The sequence below is a fragment of the Odocoileus virginianus genome, chromosome 33 (assembly GCF_023699985.2).
Source record: "Odocoileus virginianus isolate 20LAN1187 ecotype Illinois chromosome 33, Ovbor_1.2, whole genome shotgun sequence".
Taxonomy (NCBI): Eukaryota; Metazoa; Chordata; class Mammalia; order Artiodactyla; family Cervidae; genus Odocoileus; species Odocoileus virginianus.
The window spans coordinates 15,117,930-15,143,226 of record NC_069706.1 but is presented as its reverse complement, the minus strand read 5'-3'; the positions used below and the strand labels follow the sequence as shown (position 1 = coordinate 15,143,226).

The 25,297-nt window shown below is 48.9% G+C and overlaps 1 protein-coding gene across 1 annotated transcript in view; it reads right to left on the bottom strand.

Moving 5' to 3' along the window:
• XYLT1 (xylosyltransferase 1) overlaps positions 1–25,297 on the bottom strand; it is a 341,704-nt gene that overhangs the window by 142,037 nt on the left and 174,370 nt on the right. Inside the window, exon 3 of the mRNA XM_020904963.2 lies at positions 13,983–14,493. Coding sequence (XP_020760622.2) covers positions 13,983–14,493 — 511 coding nt within the window. The remainder of the gene's footprint in view (positions 1–13,982; positions 14,494–25,297) is intronic.

Genomic DNA, 25,297 nt, shown 5'->3' with positions numbered 1-25,297 from the left:
GTACGGGAGCCCATGTATTAAGGAGCTCAATGTACAAACCACTATCTGTGGGGCACACAAGAGACTTGCTGGGATCTCAGAAGGTTGGGATGTAGGGCCTTTAGTAATCTGAAACCTGACTAGGGCTCTGGGGAAGACAGCAGATCCCTTTAGGAGATGAGGATGTTCTAGAAGCTTCCAACATCCTGTACATGACTAAGACAGGATAGAATGGGATGCCACAACTAGTACAGCATGTTTGAAGGATAGTCTGATGGCATATATCAAAATTTAAAACAGACAAGCCTTTAGACCCACCAATTCTATTTCTCAGATGTTCTGAGTGGTCAGTCCCCAAGACAATTAAGCCCTAGTGTCTTAAGGCATCCCTCATAAGCAGCAAGTTAGCTTTTCTCCCATGCGCCAAGAATGGCACAGATTATGCACTATCTTTGGGAGAGTTGAGCAAGGACCCACCCAGTAAAGCAAAAACCTGGTGACAACCTAAATGCCCATCAGTAGGGGAATGGTTAAACTGCAGTGAAGCCATACTCCGGAGTCATAGTCAGCATGACAAAGAATTATACAGACAATAAGAGAGACCGGGTAAATAAACATTATATTGGGAAAAGATGGGGGCAAGAGGAGAAGGGGGTGACAGAGGATAAGATGGTTGGATGGTATCACTGACTCAATGGACCTGAGTTTGAGCAAACTCGGAGATAGTGGAGGACAGGGGAGTCTGGCGTGCTACAGTTCGTGGGGTCACAAAGAGTCGGACCTGACTCACCAACTGAACAACAACCATCTCCTAAGAGGGATACAGGGCTCAGACCCAGATACGTGTTCAAAGGAAAAAGACAAAAAGCAAGTTCCAGGACCAGATATCAACTGCATATGATTTTTTAATTTCCCCATGTCCCAAACCAGGTCCTATATTCTTGTAATCTCCAGATTCTTATCATTTATAAACCCTCCATTCCAAAAGCAACATTTTTGCAAGTGTTGAGTTTAAAGATCTAAACAAAACCGAAAATGTATTTTCAGGGGTTCCCTGTCCCAAGTTTTTCAAGATTTTCCAGATATTTGCTGTGTTTTCCAAGTTTTTTAAATAATGAGGATGCATATGGTTGGTCCCACTTGAATAAATGTATTATAACAAGCTTACTTTCTGCAGTATTTGAGCAAGCTTTAAAAGTTAAAAAAAATACATTTTCTGCTTCCCTTCTTGCTGCCCTGTTTTCTCCCCATCCTTCACTCTGGCCGCTGGACACACCGCCAGGGTCGAGCTCCTGGCAGCCTCCCTGTTTCTCAGCCGGGGCTTCCTGCTCAGACCGTGCCACGCTCCAAGGTGAGCTATTAACTTCCACTGTGTGCCTTATCCTCCATTCTGATTTAGGGCAACATAAACCCTCCTCAAAATTCCGGGGAATAAATTAATTTACTAATTTTGCCATTAAGAGTTTATCAAAGCGAGCCCTATTTCAACTGTCCTTTAATCAATCACCATTTTCCATGTTTATCTCCTATTCAATTTTTACCACGGGGTTCTCTATACATCAATTTGCCTGATGCTCTTCCTACATATGTTTTAAATTACTTTATCATTGTATAAATTTCACAGCCATTAAAAGGCTCTAATACCGGAATGGTTGACATGGTGTTAAAAATTGGATTCAATTCCATGGGGTAATAAATTGTGACCTAAATCCAATCTCTCATGGGTGACTGAAGGATACAATGAAAAATTATTGCTTTGTCATTTTTACACTAACACAAATATACCATGGCAACTAGAAACCAGCAGAAAAAATGGAAAGCCACCGGTGCTGGCTATTTTTCACTCAACACAGCTTTGCAGGTGAGTCCTGAGGGTCTCAGGTGGGCTGAGCTCCCCTCCAGCCCCAGGTGGATTACCTGACTGCATGGATTTCCTTGCAACAGACGGATAGAGCTCCACGAGAAAGTTAAACTGCAGCTTCAAGGCAGCCGCTACTGCAGGCAGAGAAGCACAGAGGTTCAACATTTCGCCTCTGGCACCAGAGCCTCTGAGCTCAGAGCCTGGCTCTGCTTGCCACTGAGCAAATGTGTGATTTTAGGTAAGTTTCCTCCCTCTCTGTGCGTCAGTTTCCTGGAGTACAGAGTCGTTAGAAGAATAAATGATCTATTAAATCATATAGCTAAAACACTTAGGATACGGTCCCTGGCATTCAGCAATTCACAGGTCAAGACATAGTCCCTGGCATTCAGCAATTCCCAGGTCAAAGTTAAGCATTATTATTTAAGCATGGGTTCTCGCACAGAGACCTCAGCACCCTGCTCCTTTTGACTGCAGGGAAGGAGAGTAATGAACAGCTAGGTGTTAACATTACCTCTGCATTTCCCTTTTGTCTTTGGAGAAAGAGGATTAGTCATTCGACACATTTCGAAGGCAGGTTTACTAAAGGCACCGCTGAGCAGAGAGGCTGAAACATGGGTTTTGAAGTCAGGCAGACAGACCTGGATCTGAAGTTGTGAAGTTCTCCCCACATGCAAGGGTGACCCTGGGCAAGCTACTTGACCTCACCAAGCCTCAGTTTCCCCATGCGTAACATGGGTTAGTGAGCACACTCTGCTCAGCAGGGTCTGGCGATACGACCTGGAGCACAGACAGGTAAGGCTTGGCCTCATGGTTAAGTGGGGGCTGCAGATGACTCTGGCCACTCCAGAGAGATGTGCGTGATGTGTGTTCCAGTGGGGAGCAGGTAAGCTGATTTGGGGGGTACACAGTCTGGGTTCCTTATGGAGATGCGGGGAGAGAGTCCCAGAAGACTTCCAGAAGGAAGTGATATTAAAATGAACTGCTAAGCCTTAACAGACAAAGGAGAGAGGAGAAAAAGCAAGCTGATTTTGTTAGTTTGTCAGGTGGCTCAGAGGTAAAAAATCTACCTCCTGATGCAGGAGATGCAGGTTCGATCCCTGGGTCAGGAAGATCCCCTGGAGAAGGAAATGGCAACCCACTGCAGTATTCTTGCCTGGAAAACCCCATGGACAGAGGAGCCTGGTGGGCTACACTCCATGGGGTCTCCAAGAGTCAGACACGATTTAGCGACTGAGCACGTGTTTGTTGGTTTGTGCAAAGAGGAAGCTTGGGCCAACTGTTGTCCACAGGCCACTACAAGGGCCATGCCTGGGCTCTCTTTCTGCACGAGGTCTCTGATTTCCCAGCCCTAAATGGCTGACACATCACCAGCTGCTCCCAAAGGAAGGAATGGCTCAGAGCACAAGAAACTGTCCTGGTGGCTCACCATGGACTGCCTGGTCCTAGAGCAGGTTCTGGGTGAGATATTCACAGAAGCTGAGAAAAGCATCATAAAACCACCCGGCTGGGGAAGCAGGCCCACATGCCCACGTGGAGGCTGGCTTCCAAACCATAATAATCTACTGCTGATTTTTAACAGGTGCTTGTAAATATTCACCAGCTGAGTAGAGTGAAAAAGCTAACTATTCTCAAACAGTAATTCAGGCAGCAAGCCGAGGAGGCAGGAGGGGCATTGGACATTTCATAGGTAAGAAGTGAGGCTCAGAGAAAATAAGGCCCTTGTCTGAGGGTCTTGCAGCTTGCTCAGTGGTAGAGGGGATCCCCAGGCTTCCCAGGATAGTCTGGTTCAGGCCTTCCCCTAAGCCTGCCTGAGCTCAGCGATAGACAGACTGCCCAGGGCCTAGCACCTGCATGAGTCTACTTCATCACTGGAGGCGGTGAGAGTTTCCCTCTGCTGCTTGAAGGGCCTGGGAAACAAAGCTGCCGCAGGAGGCGAGGCCCCCAGGAGTGGACAGCTTGGGTACAGGCTGGGGTGGGGGTCAAAGGCATCAGGGCCCAAAGGTATAAGGAACATGGTTCACTGGAGAGGAGCTGTCCCCAGGTCCAGTCTGCCAGAACCTTGCCCATCTTTGGGGCTGATGTTCCCTTGACTCTCTGGAAACTTCAGTTTGGTCTCTACCAAACTGATGCTACCAGATGCCTCTGCCCCATTCTTCTCACTCAAGACAAAGACATAGATCATCTAAATCCCCTGGAATTAAAATTCTACTGGGAAGATGGTGGACCAATACTCCTGCTCATACTCAGAGGCCCCCCAGTGCTCTTGTTAATTCTTCAGCTTCCCTACACAGTCCCACCACCCCAGGGCCCTTGCACATGATATAACTTTGTCTGAGAATATCACCGCCCCCCACCTGCTCTTTCCCTAGTTAACTCCTCCTACTCTTCATCTCTCAGTCCCACTAAAACTCAACCACATGTCTCTGCAGAACTGGTGGTGCTATTGCAATCTTGCGCTTAAGTTTGTGCTCACTGGATTCCTGTGTCTCCCCTCCCATGTTTAACAGGCTGCAAACGCCATAAGGATGGGGATTCTGTTTTCCTCCCAAACAAAGCCCCGAAACCTGGGGCCCAGCATAGAGGGTGGATGCTCACTGGATAACTGCTGAATAAGCAGATGCTAAAGGGAGCTGAGGACAAACGTTTTCAGTCCCCAGTTGGTGTCCTGCTCACACAGGTCTCTGAAGAGCTCCTGGGAGGGGCAGGTTGAGCCATGGAAACTCAAAACAACTGTATTGTGTTCTTATCCAGGGAGGATAAGACTGCAGCCTGTGATGTGCCAAGCAGTGGCTATTCACAGGTGAGTAAGACAGTCCCTGACATGTGACAGGCGGGTCTGAGGCAGAGACAGGTAGACAGTAGGGGGCGCTTTCTTCACGCCTCATGTGCAATCTAAGAGCAAATGCTGTTGGCTCTGCAGACATCAGATCTGCCTGCACTCTTCTGCCTTTGCTAGCTGCCTGTAATAGACCAGCCAACTCCCAACAGCTCTCCCAGCTTCCAACTCACCCTTACAGTCTACTGTCAGCACATAGCCAGGGGATCGTGTTAAACATATCGGGTCAGCACTCCCACTCCCCAGTCCTGCTCAGATCCTTTGAGCAGTTCTCCCAAGTCACTCAGGTAAGGACAAAATTCCTACTGGCCTGCAAAACCCCAAATTAGTCAGGGTCTCTGCCAAGCTGCTCTAAGCAGCAGTCCACAAATGCAGGGTAATCAACGAGCTCCCTGTCCCCTAGACTCTAGAAGTCACTGTGAGCACGTGAGAAGGGGAAAAAATCCATCTAACCACGATCCCCTTGTCTCAGATGCACTATGAAAGACTGGGAAATGTATGCCTGAAGTTTCCGAACGAGTGTGCCCGGATGAGGCCAGGAAGGGCACCAACCCCACTCTTTCAGGAGCTGCTGTTTTGATCTTCTTTCCCTGCCTAAACCTTTCAGCTCTGCCTTTCAGGCAAGGCAGTCAGAGAACAAACATACCCTAAAGACAAGTTTCAGAGTGAAGGACAGAGCCACATAGCTGGCAGGCCATTCCTGAAGGAGGACGAGGAGGTGGAGGTGGGGGGAGCTGCAGGAGGGCATTTATGGTATTTCCTATAACTGCATATTTAGCTTTCTCAAGAGCCACATGGGTGGCAGCTGAATTTCTTCACTATTCCAAGACGGGGAGTGGGGAAAACACCACGGTGCTCCTCTGTCCATGAGATTTTCCAGGCAAGAATACCTGAGTGGGTTGCCATTCCCTTTTCCAGGGGATCTTCCTGACCCAGGGGTCGAACCTGGGTCCCCTGCATTGCAGGCAGAGCCTTTACCATCTAAGCCACCAGGGAAGCCCCATTTAGAAGGTGAAGGCAACATGAATTGGTTTATAGGGAACCCACTTCCAATGGGGGGCCTTGGAGGACTGTTTGCCACATGACCTGGCACAGAGGAGAGCTCAATAAATTTTTGCCCAAGGTTAGGCTTAAATGGTCTTTGTGCTCCAAAGAACCCCTGAGCCCAGACCACCAACTGTGATCATGCATGCAGTCCGTCAGACAATCCTAACAGCATTTTCCTCCCTACCATATCCTCTCACAGGGGTTCTTGCAAGGACCTTCCCACGACTTCCCTGTTTCCACTCCTTCAAAACTAAATCAGGTCCACAGTGGGATTGGTGGATCATATGGTAGTGCTATTTTTAATTTTTTCAGGAACCGCCAAGTTACTTTCCACAGCGCCTGCACCATTCTGCATTCCCACCAACAGTGCACAAAAATTAAAATTTCTTATCCTCACCAACACTTGTGCTTTTTTTGATAACAGTCATTCTAACATGTATGAGGTGATATCTCATTGAGTATTTATCCAAAAGAATTAAAATCAACATCTCAAAGAGATATGAGCATGCCCACATTCACTGCAGCATTATTTTTTTTTTATGAAAGCCAAGATGCAGAAATAACCTAAATGACCACTGACAAATAAAGGGATTAAAAAATGTTGTATACACTTACAATGGAATATTACTCAGCTTTAGAAAATGACTCCTGCAATTTGTAACAACATGGATGAGCCCAGAGGACATTATGCTGAATGAAATGTCAGACACAGAAGGATAAATGCTGAATGAGTCTACTTATATGAGGAATATATAACAGTCAGACTCAGAAGCAAAGAGCAGAATGGAGACTGCCAGAAATGGGGGAAGGGGCATAGGGTTCGATGGGTACAAGGTTTCAGCTGAGTAAGATGGGTAAGTAACATTGTGCCTATAAGTGAAGATACACTACTGGGCACTTAAAATCGGTTCAGAGAGCAGATCTTATGTTAGGTGTTCTTATCAAAATAAAATAAGATGAAAAATTTAAAAGCAGCACAAAGTCCTAAAAATATCAAAATCAGATCACGTTTAAACTGTTCACTTCCTCCAACGGCTCAGACTTCATTGATGTCAATATCAGAACACCTGGCCGCAGCCTGGCCACACCCCCAGGGTGTGAACCTTCTTCCTCCTACTCCCCGCACTGCTCTCTTAACTTCAGCCACACCGACCTCGTGGATGCTTCCAGAACACGCCAGGCCGTTTGCTAGGACTGTCTCCTCTTCCCAGTGACATTGCCATCAAGGATCCTCGGAGAAGCCTTCTGTGGCCACCTAACCTACAGTGTCCACCCCACCCCCGTCTTCCCATCTGCTATGCCTGTCTACGAGTCCTCATCACACCAGGCAGTAGATTGCAGGTCTATTGGTTCGCCTGTCACCTCTGGCCTCTCCTATTAGGGCAGAAGCTCCATGAAGGTGGGGCCATCGGGTCGCACGCCTCCCAGAGTCACCTTCCAGCTTATGTCAGCAGACCCTGTGCCCTGAGCAGACGCCCTGCAGAGACAGGGCATCCTGTGCTTTTGTTCACTGTTATGTCCCCAGATTCTAGAACAAGGGTCAGCTAAGTGCAGCCTACTGCTGCCTGTTTTGGTATGACCTGCGAGCTAAGAGCAGTTTTCACATTTTTAAATAATTGGAAAAAAGTCTCAAATGGATAACCTTTCATAGCACATGAAAATTATGTGAGGTTCACATTCTGCTGACTACAAATAAAGTTTTATTGGAACACAAACACAGCCACACTGGTCATTTATTTATGTACTTCTTGTGGCTGCTTTCTTGTCAAGTGGAGTAGTTGCGACAGAGACCATGGAGCCTGCAAGGCCCACACTTACTATCCAGCCTTTCACAGAACACGTCTGGGGAGCCCTGGCCTGGGATGTCACCTGGCACTTACCCGGGGGTTTAATGAATGGGGTCCAATGATTTTTTTCCTAGACTCCCCATGGTCAGAGTCCCACCCCTTCCGTGAAAGCCCAAGATCTTTGGGATTTTACGTCAACCACAATGAACTGTTACTGGAAACCTCCTTGTTACTGGGTTTGCCCCCTCTTCAGCAGAAGATGAAAATGGGTCCTCTATAAGCCTCGCCTTTTGGCAAGTTGGCCCCGTCCATTTGGCCGGGCTGCAGGAGGGTCATCTGGCTTCATCATGCCACTGCAGTCCATGAGCTGTCCATGGCTGTTCCCGCCTTGTCTCATCTGAGCAACGCAGCCACGAGCCTTAGGAGAAAGCAGTGTCCCTGCCCGACAGATGGGGACACTGAGGCAGGAGCCACACCCAGGGCCCTGGAGCAGCTGAGCTGACATCCACGTCTCCTTTTTCCTCCCTGTCAGGCTGCCAGCCATACTTCCACGCTATTCATGCTGTGTAGTCACCCCACTGCCCTCAGGGTGTGGAGATGTCCAGGAGCCAGCCCTACTGCAGCTGGCGGTGCCATCTGCCAGTCTCTTTCTGTCACAGACAACAGCCCCCCACCCCCGGCCACCTCCAGCCAGAAGCACATTTGTCAGGAGTCTTTGGTCTCCTGCAAAGCCTGATGGGTAGATGGGTTGTTGCATCCAGGGACAGTTGTCTTGTCATCAGAAACCTCCTTCCTGTCTATCCTCACCCCAATCCTGGAGCTGCTGCCCCAGCCATGTATACATGCTTGCAACTTTGCAGCCGATTGGCTGACTCAAAAGAGACAGTTCTTGCTCATCACTCAATAGAGAACCATCAGCCACTTGGGTCCGGAGTCCCCATAAAGCCCACCCTGCTGCCAGTGACTGCTTTCCCAGGAACTTCTGTTTTTATTTCTCATTCTTCACCTGGACACTGGCTATACCTGGTAAAGCAAAGGGTGAGGAGGTGCCAGAGGGGCTGGGCTAACAGGTGGGGCCTCTCTTGAAAATTTTTTTTTTCTCTTTGAGGCATTTTAACTCAAGGTTGAAGGAGGCTGGTGGCCCATGAGGGCTATTGGAAACAGCATCTCAACATTTGGAAAGTGAAAAGTGAATGTCGTTCAGTTATGTCCAACTCTTTGTGACCCTGTAGACTATAATGTCCATAGATTTCTCCAGCCCAAAATACTGGAGTGGGTAGCCTTCCCCTTCTCCAGGGGATCTTCCCAACCCAGGGATCAAACCCAGAACTTCCAAATTGCAGGCAGATTCTTTATCAGCTGAGTCGCCAGGGAAGCCTAATAATACTGGAGTGGGTAGCCTATCCCTTCTCGAGGGGAACTTCCCAACCCTGGAATTGAACTGGGGTCTCCTGCTTTGCAGGCAGATTTTTTACCAGCTGAGCTACCAGGGAAGCTGACATTTAATTGTTCCAAATATAATGAGGCACTGCCTGCCTAAAATGCCTCTTTCAGGTCAGATGGTCTTCACTTCAATATGTCTGCCCCTCACCAGGGTCAGTGTGTCTCTTGTGGCCAGGGTTCCCCAGGGAAGGTGTGGTCCAGGAAGGCTTCCCCGAGGAGGTGGCATTTAGGCTAAGATCTGGAGGGGGAAGAGGTAAGAGCCACGCAAGATGGGGGGGTAGTGGGCAGTAGGGGCAGCAGTGGAGGTGGCTAGGACGAGCTGGAGAGAATAACGGAAGCACATGGGGCTTTGTCTGAAGACTGGAGCGAGAGAACTGCAGGTGGGCAAAGGGCAGTCACCATGGAGCAGGCCCTCTGCTCTTCAACTCCCTCTTCATTGTTCTACCACCACTGCCTCGCTACAGCTGACAGCCGAACACATTTTCTGTACCTTACCTGCCTCTGCACCAGGCGTTTCATATGCATGATCCCGTTTCAGCCAACAGCCCTATGAGGACAGGGTACAAGGATCTGTGTCCATTTTACAGATGAGGAAGCTGAGGCACAGGAAGTCAGAGTCACACGGCTAGTAAGGACAGAACCAGGATGCAACACCCAATGTCTGCAGATCTTTGGATGGAAAACCGTTTTCCCAGTCCACACTGCCCTGGGCCTTCCAGACAACATTGTTTCATTTCCATGAAACTTGAAGAAATCCAGTTGGGAGTGCCTGGAGGCCCTGGGGTGATTCTGGAGCCCAAGGAAGGAATCCGAGGCCTAGGCAATGCAGGAGTGAGGTGAGGGCAGTGGGGTCAGGGCCACTGGGGCCGGGAATACGGGAGGGGTAGAGGCTGGTGACATGGAGCACGGGGACTCTGGGAGCAATGAGGGGCCACTGCAGCATTAGAAATAAGTCTCTCTGAGGCCAGGCTTGGGGTCCGATGGGGCACACCGCATCTCACTCCTTGTGGCTCTGAGTGGATGGTCCACAGATTGGTCCTTTCCTCGTGAAAAACATGTCAGCATCCCAGCTGCTTCCTCCAGGAGGCAGAGAGTGGAGCTGATGGGTCACAAAGGCAAGGAAGGTGTCTGCACAGAGCACATCACTCTGGGGTTCTAAACGCTTCTTTTCCCCTGAACGCTGCTGGGGTGTGGGGACTGGAGGCGTGTGGGGAGTGGGAGCAACAGCAGCCCTTAACACCAGCCGACGTTTAACACCTATTCCCTGTCTTGGAATTTTTCAGGCTTGCAGCCACGAGGAATTGTTTCCTTAATCATATTCAACTTCCGGCATCCTGTCGGATGATGCTGAGCTTGGCAAGATGACAAACCGTGCCTACGTCTGCGTGTGGACGTGTATGTCTGCATATGTTTACACACATGCTGACTTCCCCTCTCCTCCGCACTGGCTTCCTCACCGAACAGGACATAAAAGGACCACGGAGCCAGAGCTCAAATCCCTCCTGAGCGGAGGGAAATCCGGGTGCCATGGTTTCCAGAAAGGGAACACCATCTCCGTATGGGGTGTAATTACATCTTAGCTTTCTGCAGAAGAATAGTTTATGGCTTAAATGCTATTAATTGTAAGCCGTTTTGTTCCACGGGAAGTTGTTCATTGATAACTACCCAATTAGGGTTATTTTGCAATTAGTCTATTCACAGTAAATTTATTGCAAAAGGGGGAGGCTGTGGTGCAGTGAATGAACGCCCCGTTGGGGCTGGGTATGCCAAGGCCCTTACGCGCCAATCTTATCAGCCAGCTCCCAGGCCCCCGAAGGGTACGACACCTTGGCCGACCCAGCTGAGACCACGGGGGATCCCTATGCTGCACAGCCTCACTGGGGTGTCTCAGAGGGACCCCGATAGGTGTGGGGACCCCTTCCTCCACTAGCCACAACAGCCCTCTTGCTCCCTACAAACGTCCAGGGAGGAGGTCCTTCTCCTCCAATTGCAGACGGCGGAGAGAGACAGCCAGCAGGTTCTGGACATCCCCGAGGTCTGAGAATTTGGACTAAAGTGAAACTGCCTGCCTCCTGAGGAGGGGAAGGATCTGGGGTGCATGCAGGCTCCAGAGCCTGAGAGCTAAGGGCAGCCCCACCGCCTGCTAGTTATGCACCTCTGGCCACGGACTAAACCTCTTTGAGCCTCCATTTCCTCGTCCATTAAATGGGTTGATAAAGAGACCGACCTCACAGGGCTGGTATGAGGATTCAGTGGGGTGGAAGGCAAGTGTTGCAGGTACCACTACATGGACTTGGTACCTAGCAGGGATCAGAAAGCTATGGCCCCATGGGCCATGTCCTACCCACTGCCTGCTTTCGTAAATTGAGTTTTTTCGGAATAACCAAGTGCACTTGTGTATGTATCATTCCGGCTGCTTGTGTGATACAACAGTGGAGTTGAGGCATTGTGACGGAGACTGCAAGGCCCACGAAGCCTCAAATATTTACTCGCTGGCCCTTTATAGAAAAACTGTGACAACCCTTGGTACCCAGCGAGTGCCCCCTGCTACTCTCAAGGAAAGACATGCAGCTCAGGCCTCTGCCAGGCCATGAGCTAGTTAAAGGGAAGATTTTGGAAACAGCTCTGCTTATTAATTTAAATATCTGTACCACTATCTGCTGAGTCAACAACGTAACGGGAACCCTGGGACCACTTAGACAAGAGTCCCTATGCAAGGGAGACATGAACCTTTTCTTTTTAAACCTTTCTATTGGAAAGAGAGTAGAGATACACATTTCCAACTGAACACTTTAAAGTACAGATGAATTTGAGGTAAGGGCTGAAGCGGTCCCCACTGCACCCTGCCCAGAGGGGACCCCATGAAGGGTTTGCCATGGACCCTTCCAGGCCTCTATACCCACACACCCACGTGGCCACCCCTGACCTGATCCATACCCTCCATCCAGTGATTGGGGATCAACAGAGAAGCATGTGTGAGAGATAAGGTGCTGAATTTCAGCTCAAGTTCAGCCTCTAACTGATTGGGTGACCTTGACCATAAGTCCCCTCCTCTCTGGGCCTCATTTCTTATCTGTCCATTGGAGAGACAGAATCAGGATTTCTCTAGAAGTGACCCAGTCCCCTTTTCCTTGGGAGCTGTTCTCACCTCACACCTCCTTCTGCCTCAAGAGGGATGTGGGATTGATGAGACATCGGGCACCTTCTTGCCTGGCCTCCAAATCCTCCGATGCTGTGGGAACTGAGAGCCCTCTGCTCCCACCCCGCCACCCAGCACAGCTCTGCAGTTGGCCTTCCTGATGCTCTGACCTTCTGTCTGGACACTAAGATGGACCCAACACCCCGTGGGCCCAGTCCTCTTCCGCTCATGGACCCCTGCCCCACCCAGGTCTTGTGTGTATCCCCTACACAATGAGCATTCATTGGTATTTGAATTTAGAAGCAACAAGGTGGTATGAATATTTGGAACCCTTGGCCACTTAGTGAGGGACCGCGGGGTCCCCCTGGCATTGACTGTGGCCGATAAGAATGAGGGATGACCAAGAGCAAATTTCGAATGGACCCCAAGGGAGGTCTGAGTGGGAAGACCCTTCAAGTATTTAATGCAGGGTGCTCCCTGAACAGATAAGGAAGCTGGAACCAGAGAGCGGAAGGCAATTTCCCTTCCGCTGGTGAGTTCCTGGTAAAACTTGAACTAGAACACACTGCCCTCCATTTCAAATGCATCGCACTGTTTGCTCCCAGTGATATCAGCTCTCTCTTCTTTTTAGAGAAGTCTTTAGGATGCTGTCTGCCATGTGCATGGAGAAAGCCATGGGGTGGACTAACTCACAAACTATTTGGGATGTAAGGTCTTCTACAAGAAAAAGAGTTATTTGCTGGCCTGCAAATGAGTTTGTGTGTGTGGCCGTGGGAGGCGGGGTGGGCGTGTGGACATGGATGAAAGAGCACTGACCCCCACGAGTTACCTGTAGCAGGACGGTGGGAACATGAAGGGTCTCCCGTCTCCAAGGTAGGTTTGAAATTTTCTGCCATAACATGTTTCTTTTTTTTTTTTTTTTGATCTTGAGAAAATATGACCTCACCCAGGATGGTGGTATCTCTATCTCAGGATGTCTCTACCTGCAGGCTTGTGAGGCCTCCTACAAGCCATAAGACCAGAGGGAAGTTATTTTATGTCACTCAAATGAAAAATGATATGCTCCTGACGACAGTGCCAACCTCACTGGGCCGCAGATGAGACGAGCTGATTGAATGCAAACTGCCTGTGCCATGCCAGGACACAGTGAGCGCTCAGTACCTGTTATTACTCCCCTTCTGCAGGCACTGGAAAAGGTGAAATGTACTTATGTGCAGCAAGGAACACATGTCAGTGGTGGGAGGCGAGATGCAGAGATGCACACATTGTAATACTTCACCTGTGCAGAGCCTTTCCCCCATGCCCCCGGTTTCTGAGGACCCTCCCCTGCACTTATGAACGTCACTCTTGGAGCTCTGACCTCATACCACACGCCAGCGAGAAGTCTGATTTGTCACTGGTCATCAGCATGGAGAAGGGGGCCCAGTGTGGGGCAGGAGGGAGGCTGCTGGGGGGTGGAGGGGTGGAAGGGGGAAGGAAATAAGGAAGGAAGAAACTGTAGATGGAGGAAAATGAGAAAGATGTTTTTTCAGAGCCACCAGTGTCAATGTAACCAATAGATCCTTTCAGATCCTATTCAATACAGTAATATTCATGTCAACTTTAATCCCCATATTCTGCTGAGAAAGAAAACAATCCATATCAATACTATCGCCACCTACACCTTCCACATTAGCCCTGACTGCGTTGTATTTTATCCTTTGTCACAAAGGCAACTGGTTAAGGCTGCAACAAAAGGTAATTTGATTTGGGGGAACTTCCCATGCAAGATTTTGGAATTCACAGGAAGGTCCAAAACAAATGATCTCGTGTCTTGATTTGGGGTTTGAAAACTAGGGCAGTCGCTGGGAGAAGGTCTGAGGACGTGAGCAGAGCGGGGCTGGGACTTACCTTCGAGGGGGCAGAACCGAGTCACCTTCTCGGGCATCAGCAGCCCGAGCTTGTGGCGGCAGTAGGTCTCCCCGATCTCCTGGCGGCAGTGCTTAGACTTGGAGCGGGACAGCGCGGAGATGGCCTCCTTGCCTGAGATGTCACACCTGAGGGGCTGGTCAGGCTTGGCCTCGGGGGAACTGCCCCCGCTCTTGCGGCTGTGGGGCAGTCGGGGGGCGTCCTTGCTGCGGCTGCCGTTCACCGCGACCCTCTCGCCGGGAGGCAGCGCCTCGTTGGGACCTTTCCCCGGGGACTGACGCCCCCTCCCTTTCTCCTCCTGCTCCCGCTTCCTCTTCAGAAGCTCCTTCTGTCCTCTCGAGGGCTTCTTCGTCAGCTCAGGCTGGTGCTTCTGCTTTTGAGCTCTGGGTGCAAAGTTGCTGTTGTCCACGTTCTCAAAATCCTTGGGCACCGAGTTCTCATTGTTACTGTCTGTTCGCACTTTCTCTTTTGGCCGGTGGGAGAAGTAGCCATCCTAAAGAAGACAGGGACAAGACACAGAAGAGAATCTTGACTGAGCCATCAAGCTAAGCAGGCGGGCCCTAGAGAATGGGGCACGTGGGTTTGGAGGTTGGAGCCCTGGGGTCACACGCCCTGCCTTTGCTATGAGCTTCACCTTAGACTTCCTGTTAGATCTTTCTATTGAACTCAATTTCTCAACCTGGAAATATAAGACGTTCCAACTAGAAAATAAAACTTTTGTGATCTCCAATGTGCTTGGACTATGATCCTCAATGCTTGTTATTAAACACACTCCCTTTTCATGGAAGTCTCCTTCGAATGTTTCTGCCACTGGAATCTAGGGTTTGTTTTGGGCTTCCTGTTTAAATTCCAGCAGAGAGCGCTGTGATGGTTAATGGCTAGCAAAGCCATAATAAAGTTATAAGGGGAGAAAACATTGGTAGGCTAGTATTTACTTTCCATTGCCTTTAAGACATGCTCCTAGATCTATGCCCATAAGAGAAATGAGATCATGCCATAGTTAATTCTGGAGGGGAGATATCACCAGCTATCTCGATGGGAATGTGTCCTTTATAGGGCAATCCTTACAATGAATCTAAGACTTGGTGACAGTCTTGTGTTTGAGCTTTGACTCTTGGACTCTTGGATAATCAAAGCTCCAGATAGCTTTGACTGTCTGGAGTAGGACTGATTAAGTCACCCTGGAGGGGGTGGGTCAAGAGAAAAGGCAACAGTCATTCTTGAGACAATGAGTCTTTCCAGGAAGAGGGGCACCTGGAACTCAGCTTCTCCACGGTATGTGGGCCATGGCCATTTTGAGCTTGGATCAAATAAACTGGTCAACTAACGTCCTGCATCATTTCCAAAACACAGTGCTTCTGTTTAGAGCCCATTACTAAGGCCTTAACCTGAAAGAGAATCCACTGGGCCAAAGCTAGTCAGAGGGGACACAGAGGCCACAGAGAATTGAGGCTAATTGACTCTTTAAATCCACTGCTGTAGAAACACACTGGCAATGAGTAGCAATCCCGAGGGCAGACATCCTCGTTCATTTTCCTAAATGTGACCATTAAAGGTTCTCAAGGAAGGCTCTGGAGGCAGAGCGTGGAGGCAGTGCTGGCGCCCAGGAGGGGCTGATGTGCAGCTGACATTGAGCACGGCTCCTCCTTCAGCGGTCCTGCAAGCTACTACCTGCCCTGAGCCAAATCCTCCATGCCATTTGTTTTTGTAAATAAAGTTTTATTGAAACACAGCCATGCCTATTCATTCATGGATGTCTATGGTCGCTTTCCTGATACAACAGCAGAGGTGAGTGGTTGCCATAGGGACTGTCTCTCTGGCCTGCAAAGCTAAAAGTACTTCTGTCTGGCCCTTTAAGAAACACTGTGAAAAAAAAAAGAAACACTGTGCAGACCCCGGTTCTCCAGGACTGTGAGTTTAGAAGGTTCCCCTTCCCTGAGCTTGGCTTGCTTGCCCTTGTCTCCAATGTCCCCATTTGGTCCAGCAATGTGTCTGCCCACTTCTTACCTTTGTTTCATCTCCCCTAGCATCAAGTACCAATTTCAAGAGTCCATAGGAATGGAAGCAACACTAAGATACCTCGTGGCCATTCTGTAAGTTGATGTTACTTTTATTCTCCTTTTGCAGGTACTGGCATCAGTGACCCATCAAGGTAACCCAGGCGGTTGGTTGTGAAGCTGGGATTCAAACCAGATAGGCCGCTGACCTCTGCTGTGGGCCATCAGATCCACCAGCCACTTCTAGGGAGCTGCAGAGCCCTTCTTATCCCCCTCACTCTGTCCCCTTAAGCACGGCAGCCTGACTCCCCTCCCATCCACTGTCACCCAGCTAAACGGATCTGGGACAGGCCTGTCATCTCCAATGAGCCAGCTCTAGGCTGGCCAGGGGTCATCAGGTGTCAGGAAGTCACAGAAGAGGGAGAGAGCAGTAAGGAGGGGCCACATGGCGCCAGGGTGGCAGCGGCCGGAGGCAATGGACAGGAAGACTGAACAGAGCAGACGCCAAGAGAGAGTGCAGTCTGTGTTCCGTCACAGAGAAGCTGCTGGTCATCAGTGGGAGCCGACATTACATGCTGGTCCATAAGGGGGAACTTCCGGTTCTAACAGCTATTTCCGGCTTTTCTTAACTCCCACGTGCATCTTGTAAGAAATCCCCCTCAAGTGGGGGCCATGCCTCTGTTGTTGAAACCTAAACAAACTTCACTGCTATTCCTCTTTTCCTTCTTTCTGTTCAGAGACCCTTGAAGAATCCCAAGCAGCCTCTCAGCTGAATTCTCTGAGCTGTCCCTGTGAGCCAGTCACCATATGCCACTGATTCACAGGTATTACCTATTGCATGCTGAAAATCACCCCCTAACGGGTACCCCCTCACTATTTTATAGAAAGAGGAGCCAAGGCTTGCTTGTTGCTTTCACCCACTTGGGCATGTTATCAGGTGCCAAGCACTGTGCTAAGCCCACCCATGTGATACATTATTTAACCTTCAGAAGTAAATCCTGAAGTAACAGAGGCAGATGCTACCATTCTCGCATCTTACAAGAGAGAGGGGAAAAAAGCTTGGGGATGTTCAGTGATTTGTCTGACGTCACTTAGGGAAGACTGTGAATTTGCACCTGTATAATTCTAAAACTTGCTTGTGCCTCTTCTGTTCAGCGGAAAGGTCAAGGGTGGAGCATTTAGTGCCCCCTTCTCTGTGACAGAGGGGGTGGGGTCTTTGCACACTTTAGCCTAGGTTGGAACGGACTGGATGGGGGGAATGGTATTCAGTAAAGCTCTTGACAAATATTCCAGTTCTCTTCCTGCTAGGCACCTGATACAATTGCACTTCCCATCCCCTAAAGGAGGCACAGCCAAGCAACTTGCTGTGGCCAAGACAAGTGACTGGGGCCAGGCACATTTTGCCATGTCCCTTCTTCCCTGGCAGCATCCAGCCACACTCCTGATGGTGAAGGCCCTGCAATTCCACCAACCCTCCATGGGCAGAATAAACCTCTGCAGATTTCTGTCCCTGAGGTTTGGGGATCTTTGTTACTGCACCACAGTCTAATTCATCCTGATTAATACAGGAGACAACTATCTGCTTTCTTCCTCTTAGCTGACCTCAGATACAAGACCCAATTACATATTACTTTTTGCCTCTAACAGCCAAAAGATCAGTTTGATGGCACTTGCTGTCCAAGAACGTGAGTTTAAATTCTGTCCCTAAGCTCATTTTTTTTTTTTAGAAATTAACAAGAAGGCAGAGAGTGAGCAGAAACCCCCACAGCTACCTGCATCCACTCTCATCAAAAACGTCTTAAGTACAGTTCCTGGGTTATTCTCTTTCCTCATTAACTGACGATCACCAGTTTATCCCCTGAGCAGAAAACCTCCATAAAAATTTCAAAATTTCAAAAGCTCACATTCTCCACCACTTTCTGGCAGAACTTCTCTAAGCAATACCAGACACAGGAAACACTGCAATCAATGAAGCTAATCTGACCATCAGAAAACGGCTGGTTCCTCTGGTTAATTTGTGACATCAGGACCAGGGGCCAGCATCAGTTCTAGAAGGACTCGAGATTAATAAGGGTTGTCCACTCAGAGACACTCACATAATGGGGACTGTCAGCTCTTCGAGACCCCACGGCCTTCCCCCCCGGCCCCAGGTGCTACTCAGCTGTCAAGGGAAACCAAAAGATTTGAAGGTAAGAGGAAAGGGAAATATTTTGTCTTCTTGCATGAAGAGCTCACAGCTGTTCGATAACTTCCAGAAAAGTCACTGAGGCATAGTCAGTGAGAATCAGGCATCACGCAGGAGCCTAAGATCTTGGTCACACTGAGTCAGGGCTGTTTTGTACAGCAGTTGATGAGTTCTCCAACACCTTCCCCCAACGGTTTTCTTTCTTCTTTTTTGTACACTTTATTTTACTATGGTGAGAACATGTAACATGAGATCTACCCTCTCAGCAAGCGCTTTAAGTGTCCCATACAGTCTTGCTACCCACAGTCACAAGTCAGTACAGCAGATCTCTAGAATGGATTCATCCTACACCACCAAGACTTCATGCCCGTTGATTACAGAGATTCCTCATTTCCCCAGACCCCGGCCACTGGCCACCACCATCCTAACTCTCCGATTCTCTGAGTTTGATTATTTTATTTATTTATTTAAAATTGAAGTCAGGCTTTTTTTTTTTTTTTTTTTTGGCCACACCACATAGCACATAAGATCTTACTTAGTTCTTCCACCAGGGATTGAATCTTCACCCCCTGCATTGGAAGCATGAGTCTTAACCACTGGACCACCAGTGAAGTCTTGAATTTGACCGTTTTAGATTCTCATGTAAGTGGATCAAGCAGCATTTGTCTTTCTGTGTCCAGCTTATTGCACTCAGTATTAACATCCTCTGGGTTTCCCTGGAGGCTCAGATGATAAATAATCCACCTACAATGCAGAAGACCCGAGTTCGATCCCTAGGTCACAAAGATCCCCTGGAGAAGTGAATGGCTACCCACTCCAGTATTCTTGCCTGGAGAACTCCATGGACAGAGGAGCCTGGTGGGCTACAGTCCATGGGGACATGACTGAGCACCTTTCACTTTCATCCCTCTTTCATACCAGCATCCTTGAGGTTCATCCATGTTGTCACATATGACAGGATTTCCTTCTTTTTCTAGACTGAATAATATTCCATGTATGAATACACCGCATTTGCTCTATCCATTTATCCCTCCATCCTTCTATACAGTGGTGAAGTATCACTTACTTTAACTCTTCACCTGCTTGCCAAGAGGCTAATCCGTCTTGGTTCTTCTCTCCTTCCCCTGGAGAATCAAGATCCAGACATCCAAACCCAGGTTCCCTTCCCTGTAAAAACCAACCATGGGAGGTTTCCAGGCAAATATATATGAGATAATCATCATACCTTTAGCACCCATATCCCCCTAAACTCTGGCCCTTCATGCATTTTGTGTCCCTAATCCTCTCGAGCACCCAGTGAAGCCCCAACATGAGTCCTAATGAAGGGGAAGAAGCTAAGGCATGGGGAAGTGAAATAACCTGACCAAGAAATAAAAGTGACGCTGGAAATGATGTGATCCAAACTCTGCATGCCTGTTTCCTCATCTGGAAAATAGGGATTTGAAAATAGTGCATTATGGGTATTTGGTGATGATAAATGTATATAAAACTTCCGGAATGTGTCTGCCACACCCAAAGTAGGAAGAAGAACGAGCAAAGAGGCTTCCCCACCGATTAACACTGGACCTCCACTGTCTCACCCCATGGTCTTCACCTGGATGACAGATAAATTATTATTTCTTCATGGTGATCTACTAGCTGCGCCCCTTCTATTCTTAAGCAATCCAACACTCTCACCTTGGGTTATTTATGCAAATGCAACCCTTTGACTTATTTTATTTTAATGTACTTATTACAATGATTGCACATTCAAATGTTCGCATGCGAGCTCCAAAACTCTTAATTGCTCTGCTGTTTCCTTACCTCTAAGCTGCTGCTAGAATCCATTTTTATTCCGGAGAAATAATTAAATGCAATAATGTCCTCCACTCCCATTCAACCTTGGGCATGTTTAGAGCCAATTTCAATCAGGTAGAAATATGCCAAGCACAAGATGGCTTCCAAGCACAAGAGAGACGGGTTACGTGACCCAAGCTGCTGTGTTGGAGACACCTGGGTCTGCTTCTGTCTTTCCTGGTTCTCTATGGTTCAGACTCCAGGATGGATTTTTCCTTGCTTAATCAATTGAATCTGCCTCCCACCACCACCCTCGCCCCGCCCCCACCACACCCCAGTCCTGTTTCGGAGTGGAGGTGGGTTGCTGTATGTTCTAAATGCTCCACTCATTGATAAACCTTTGCTCTTATTTTTGTGTAGAAAGAACACCAAACAGGAAAGGAGGAGACCCAGGGATTTGTCTTGCTTTAGCGATTGTCGGATTTTCTCATCTATAAGATGACAGGTCCTGTGTGATGCTGAACTTTCTCCGAGTCGACCATTAATCAATACAATTGACTAACAATGTTCTGCCATTTCAAATCGTTGAGGAATAACTGATGGATTTTAAGAGACTAGGGATGGAGGGATAGATGGGTGCTCCTAAGTGCATGGTCTCCTCCCTGCGTCATCCTGTGATCGCCTTCTCCAGTGGCTCTTTGACCTGGGACAGACAATTTCATCTTCCTGTTTCTCAAATTTCTCATCCATCCCGGGGGCTGAGGCTGGCACCTGTCTCCCCATAACTGAGAACTGATGAAGCACAGTGACTGCACATGCAAGGTGCTAACGAAACACGCACCTGTTAGAAAACACGTGTGCAGTGCGCACTCTGCTCCAGGCTCTGCTTCCAACCCTTCTGCACCAACTCACTCATTTGATTCTCATGAGGATCCTATAAAAGAAATGCTGCTATTCTCCCCATTTTTTGGATGGGAGCATGGAGGTTCAGAGAAGAGGCTAAATCCAGATCCAGGAAATGGAGGAGCCAGGACTGGACCCCAGGCAGTTGAGGTCTAGAGGCCACACCCACCGACACTGCCTGCCTCTCGGCCACTCTGAGGACCAGGGAGGGTGCCAGAGGGGAGCCCTGGCCAGGTGCGCCATGCAGGCGTGAGGGCGCCCCTCCCACCTGCTCACTCATCACCACCCGGTTACGGCTTCCTTTCACGCCATGTGGACGCAGGGCCAGCTGAGTAGCTGTTCGCTGGTGAACTCAGTGTCCGAGGCTTCATTCCCATCACCAAGGTGACCAGGGCCATTGAGAGGGACACTTGGGGGAGAAGCCTGCACCTGCTTCCAAAAGGACGGCTGTGCCAGGGCAGTGGCCGTGTGCATAGCTGCACCCAATTAGGACATGCAATTACCCCAGCTGCCAATGCAAACAGACCTCACAGAGGCCCCTCGCTGGCTCATTCGTATGCACAAAGAGTGGCAGGGCTGGCCAGCACTTAGAAACTCGGGGGCCTCGCTGGGCACGGGCAGACCAGACTTTAATAAAACCCTCAGTAACAAGCCTGGTGTAATTTAGCAGATTTAGTCATGTTAACGGGATGTGCAGCTTTGGGTGAGGCGGGAGGGAGCTGCGTGAGTAGTTTTGGCTTGACTTGGAATCCAGCCTCTGCCCTTAACTCTGAGATACGGGGAAAGGAGCTTAGCCTCTCAGGGCCTCAGTTTTCTCATCCACCAGAAAAGAAGGGGTTGGAAGACCTACTTTGCAAAGGTGAGGGAGAGATTAAATAATAGGGCACACTCATATTTCATTCTAGTTAACAACAGAACATTTAGCACGGGGCTTGATGCACTCAGCACTCAGTTGACATTTTTAGCTGGTGTCCCATCACCCAGTGAACAGACTTAAGTCATTTAGAAGGGCAGGGTAGGGAGGTGAAGTGCAATCAAGTCCATCAGGCCTCTGCCACTTGCTCACTGTGTGACCCAGGGCACAGTATCTAACATTGAGAGCCTCAGTCTTCCTCTCTGTAAAATGGGCATAATAACTAGTACCTGCCTAACGGCACTTTTACCAGAGTTCAGAGAGTTAACATGTGTAAAGCACTCAGGATAAAGCCGAGACCTGAATAAATGTTAGCTACAATGGACTAAACTAGAATTCATGCTTACGGTGATGAGCTAATGAGGTGGTTCTCAAAGTGTGCTCTGGGAACCCCTGGGGGACCCTTTCAGGTGATCTTTAAGGTCACTACTTTCATCATAATTTGAAGATGCTCTTTCCCTTTATTCACTCACCCTTTCACACAAGCACACAATGGAGTTTTGCAGAGGATCCACGATGTGTGAAATCACATCAGATCGAAAGCAGAAGCAAGTGTGAGAATCCAGCTGTCTTCCATTAAGCCACATATTACAAAGATTTGCAAAAACGCAAAACAGTGCCTCTTCTCACGAAATTTGTTTTGGTTGTGTAAAACATACGTATTTTTCATAAAAGTTTTTACTTATACAGACATGTAATGAGTTATGATTATTTTAAGTAAATCAATAAATAACCATTGCTAAGAATGCCCTAGTTTAAATTTCAACATATAACAAATAATTGATAGATATAACCTACATAAAGAAAAGCTCCTTGGGGGTCTGAAACAATATTTGAAAATAGAAGGGGGTCCATGGAGACCAACAAGTCTGAGAATTGCCAACATAATACAGACTTATCATCCGAAATACCTACTCATTGAGGAAATAAAAAGTTGAGGACCTTTTTATGTTGGGTTTTTCCCTATACAGCAGGTCTGTGGGTTTGTATCTTGCTTGCATACACGACAAATACACACACGGGTGGAAATCTAGGTCAACTGGAAATGGAGTGATGATAGTTTTATAGAGAGAGGCTGAACCCTGAAGCCCCGGGACACCCTCTGGGAGGAAGAATGACCTGCTGGCAAAGATGCTCCCTTAGACCAAACTCTAGCCAAGCCCCTCTGAGCCCCTTCTCAACACGGCCTCAACCTTGGCCTGTAAAGACTGGAGCAAACACTAACATTGTTTCTGACAGCTCAAGGACACAGCCCTTGGATGATTCTAGTCCCCTTCTAGCGCCTGCCTGAGGAAAACAGAAGGCTGCCAACAGAATCGAGTTTGCTCCAGCTAACCCCCTAAGACAGGGCCCCAGCATCCCTTCCAGCCCCTGTGCAAGGGAGAGGACTAGCTTGGAGAAGCGCCAGCCAGCAAACCCGGATGAGTTTCATGGGGACAGGGCCTCCCCAACCCCTTCCTGCTTTCTCTTTCTCACTGCCCTGACTCTGCTCAAGCCCTGCTCACACCCTCACGATTCCCTCACGCTCCCTTTAAGAGACCAGTCTCTCTGTGCAAGTCTCAGTGGCGTTCAGTTCACACTGGACCCGTTCCCCTAGTGCACCAAGATCTCACCTACTGAAATCTGTCCTTACGGCCTTGTTTATCCCTGACACTGCCCAAGGCCATGCGGCCTGGATCTCAACCCCGTATTGCTGTGTCCTTGGGGCCAGCGCAGGAGTCCAGACTGGACCCACGCTGGCCTTCCAGCCCCACCAGGAGGGTGTGACAGTCACAATGAACAACCCAGTCCAGCTTCAGTAACAAAGCCTTCTGGATTTCTCCAAGGTGGACTTTCTCAACTGTGACGTTAGCGACATCTGGGCGCAGGTCATGTCTCTTTGTGGAGGCTGTCCCGTGCATGCTAGAATGTTTAGCAGTATCTGTGATCTGTCCTATTAGATGACAGTAACACTCGTGTGAAAACCATAACTGTCTCTAGACATTGCCAGACACACCCTGCGGGCCAAAAATCACCCCTGTTGGAGAAGCACGGCTCCACGGCATGCACTCCAGAGGCCCCTGTTGGCAGCCTCAGTGGCTCAAGCCCTGCTCCCATGCGGCAACAACAGCCCCAAGTGACCAGTCCAAGTGGACAGAACAGGAAAGCTAGGCCAGGGAGAAAGAGACGGCCGCAGGAAAAGGGCCCGAGTAAACTAAGGAAAGGCATGCTGGAGGGAGCAGGGAGGGGCTGGAGGAGGTGGGGAGAAACTGCATCCTGCAAGGGGGGAAGTGGGAGGAGGGTTAGACTCCCCGGCTGGAAACGGGGTCACCTGAGGAGGCGGGACACTCATTCAAGCAAGTGGCTAGTCCCCAAGCTGCTGGCACATCCCCAATTTAAGTTGTTTAGTTGCTAAGTCGTGTCTGACTCTTGTGATCCCATGGACTATATAGCCCGCCAGGCTCCTCTGTTCATGGGATGTTTCAGGCAAGAATACTGGAGTGGGTGGCCATTTCCTTCTCCAGGGGATCTTCCTGACCCAGGGACAGAACCTGTGTCTCCTACAATGGCAGGTGGATTCTGTACCACTGAGCTACCAGGGAAGCCCCCCAAATTTAAACCAGAGGTCATAGCTGGGACTTCATGGTTGTATCAAGGGGTTGGTTTGCTTTGTACGGGGTACACATGTCTCGGTTTATAGTCCCAGCCAACATTTCAAGGTCTAGAGATTCCATCTTAAAATTTGGATTGCCACCCTCTCTTGAAGCAGCAGGAGACCTGACCGCAGTGGGCTGGGATTCCACGTGTGCTGACCGTCTGGGGCTGAGCGGCGGCTGGTAGTGTTGAGAAGGGGCGGCTGCTCTACAGATCATCACAGCTCTTGTCCAACGCAGCGCAGGTCCCCTTATCTGCTGCACGTTGGGAGCCTGCTCAAAACCAAGGACCCAGGATTTCCAAGTAACTCAACTTCAGAGCCTTGCCTCAAAGATCTCAAGAGTCCTAAGGAAACCTTTTATTCCAGGGTTTTCCATAGAAGTGGAGCTGCCCCTCGAGGGGTGTTCTGAAAACATGTGCCATTTCAGTTGCCACAATGACTGTGGGATGCTCCTGGCAGAGAGCAAGGGGGGACATCAGATCCCTAGCAATGCATATTCCCAGAGAAATGAAGAACTGTCCCACATCCTGCAGGACTTCTGAATGTCTCTACCTGTCATGTGGGCAAACAACTGGTTTTTAATTATGCAGGTCAGGAACCTCATACAAATTTACATATGACAGAGTACTTTTGAGTGCTTTTAACGGAACTGAATTTTCCAGGAAAGTGACTATCTTTAACTCAAGGGGAGATCTTACCTAATTCAGAATTTTAGCATGACTTTTAAAAAATCCTGTCATCAACAGCCACATAAGCTGTGTCTGTAAGTTACCAACAAACACACCTGTTCTCCACCTGCATTTGTAATTGTAATTCTTGGTGAGTCAACATCCGGCACCTGACCTTTTTATGCATCTTCTAGCCCCTTCACACAAAGGGAGGCCCGTC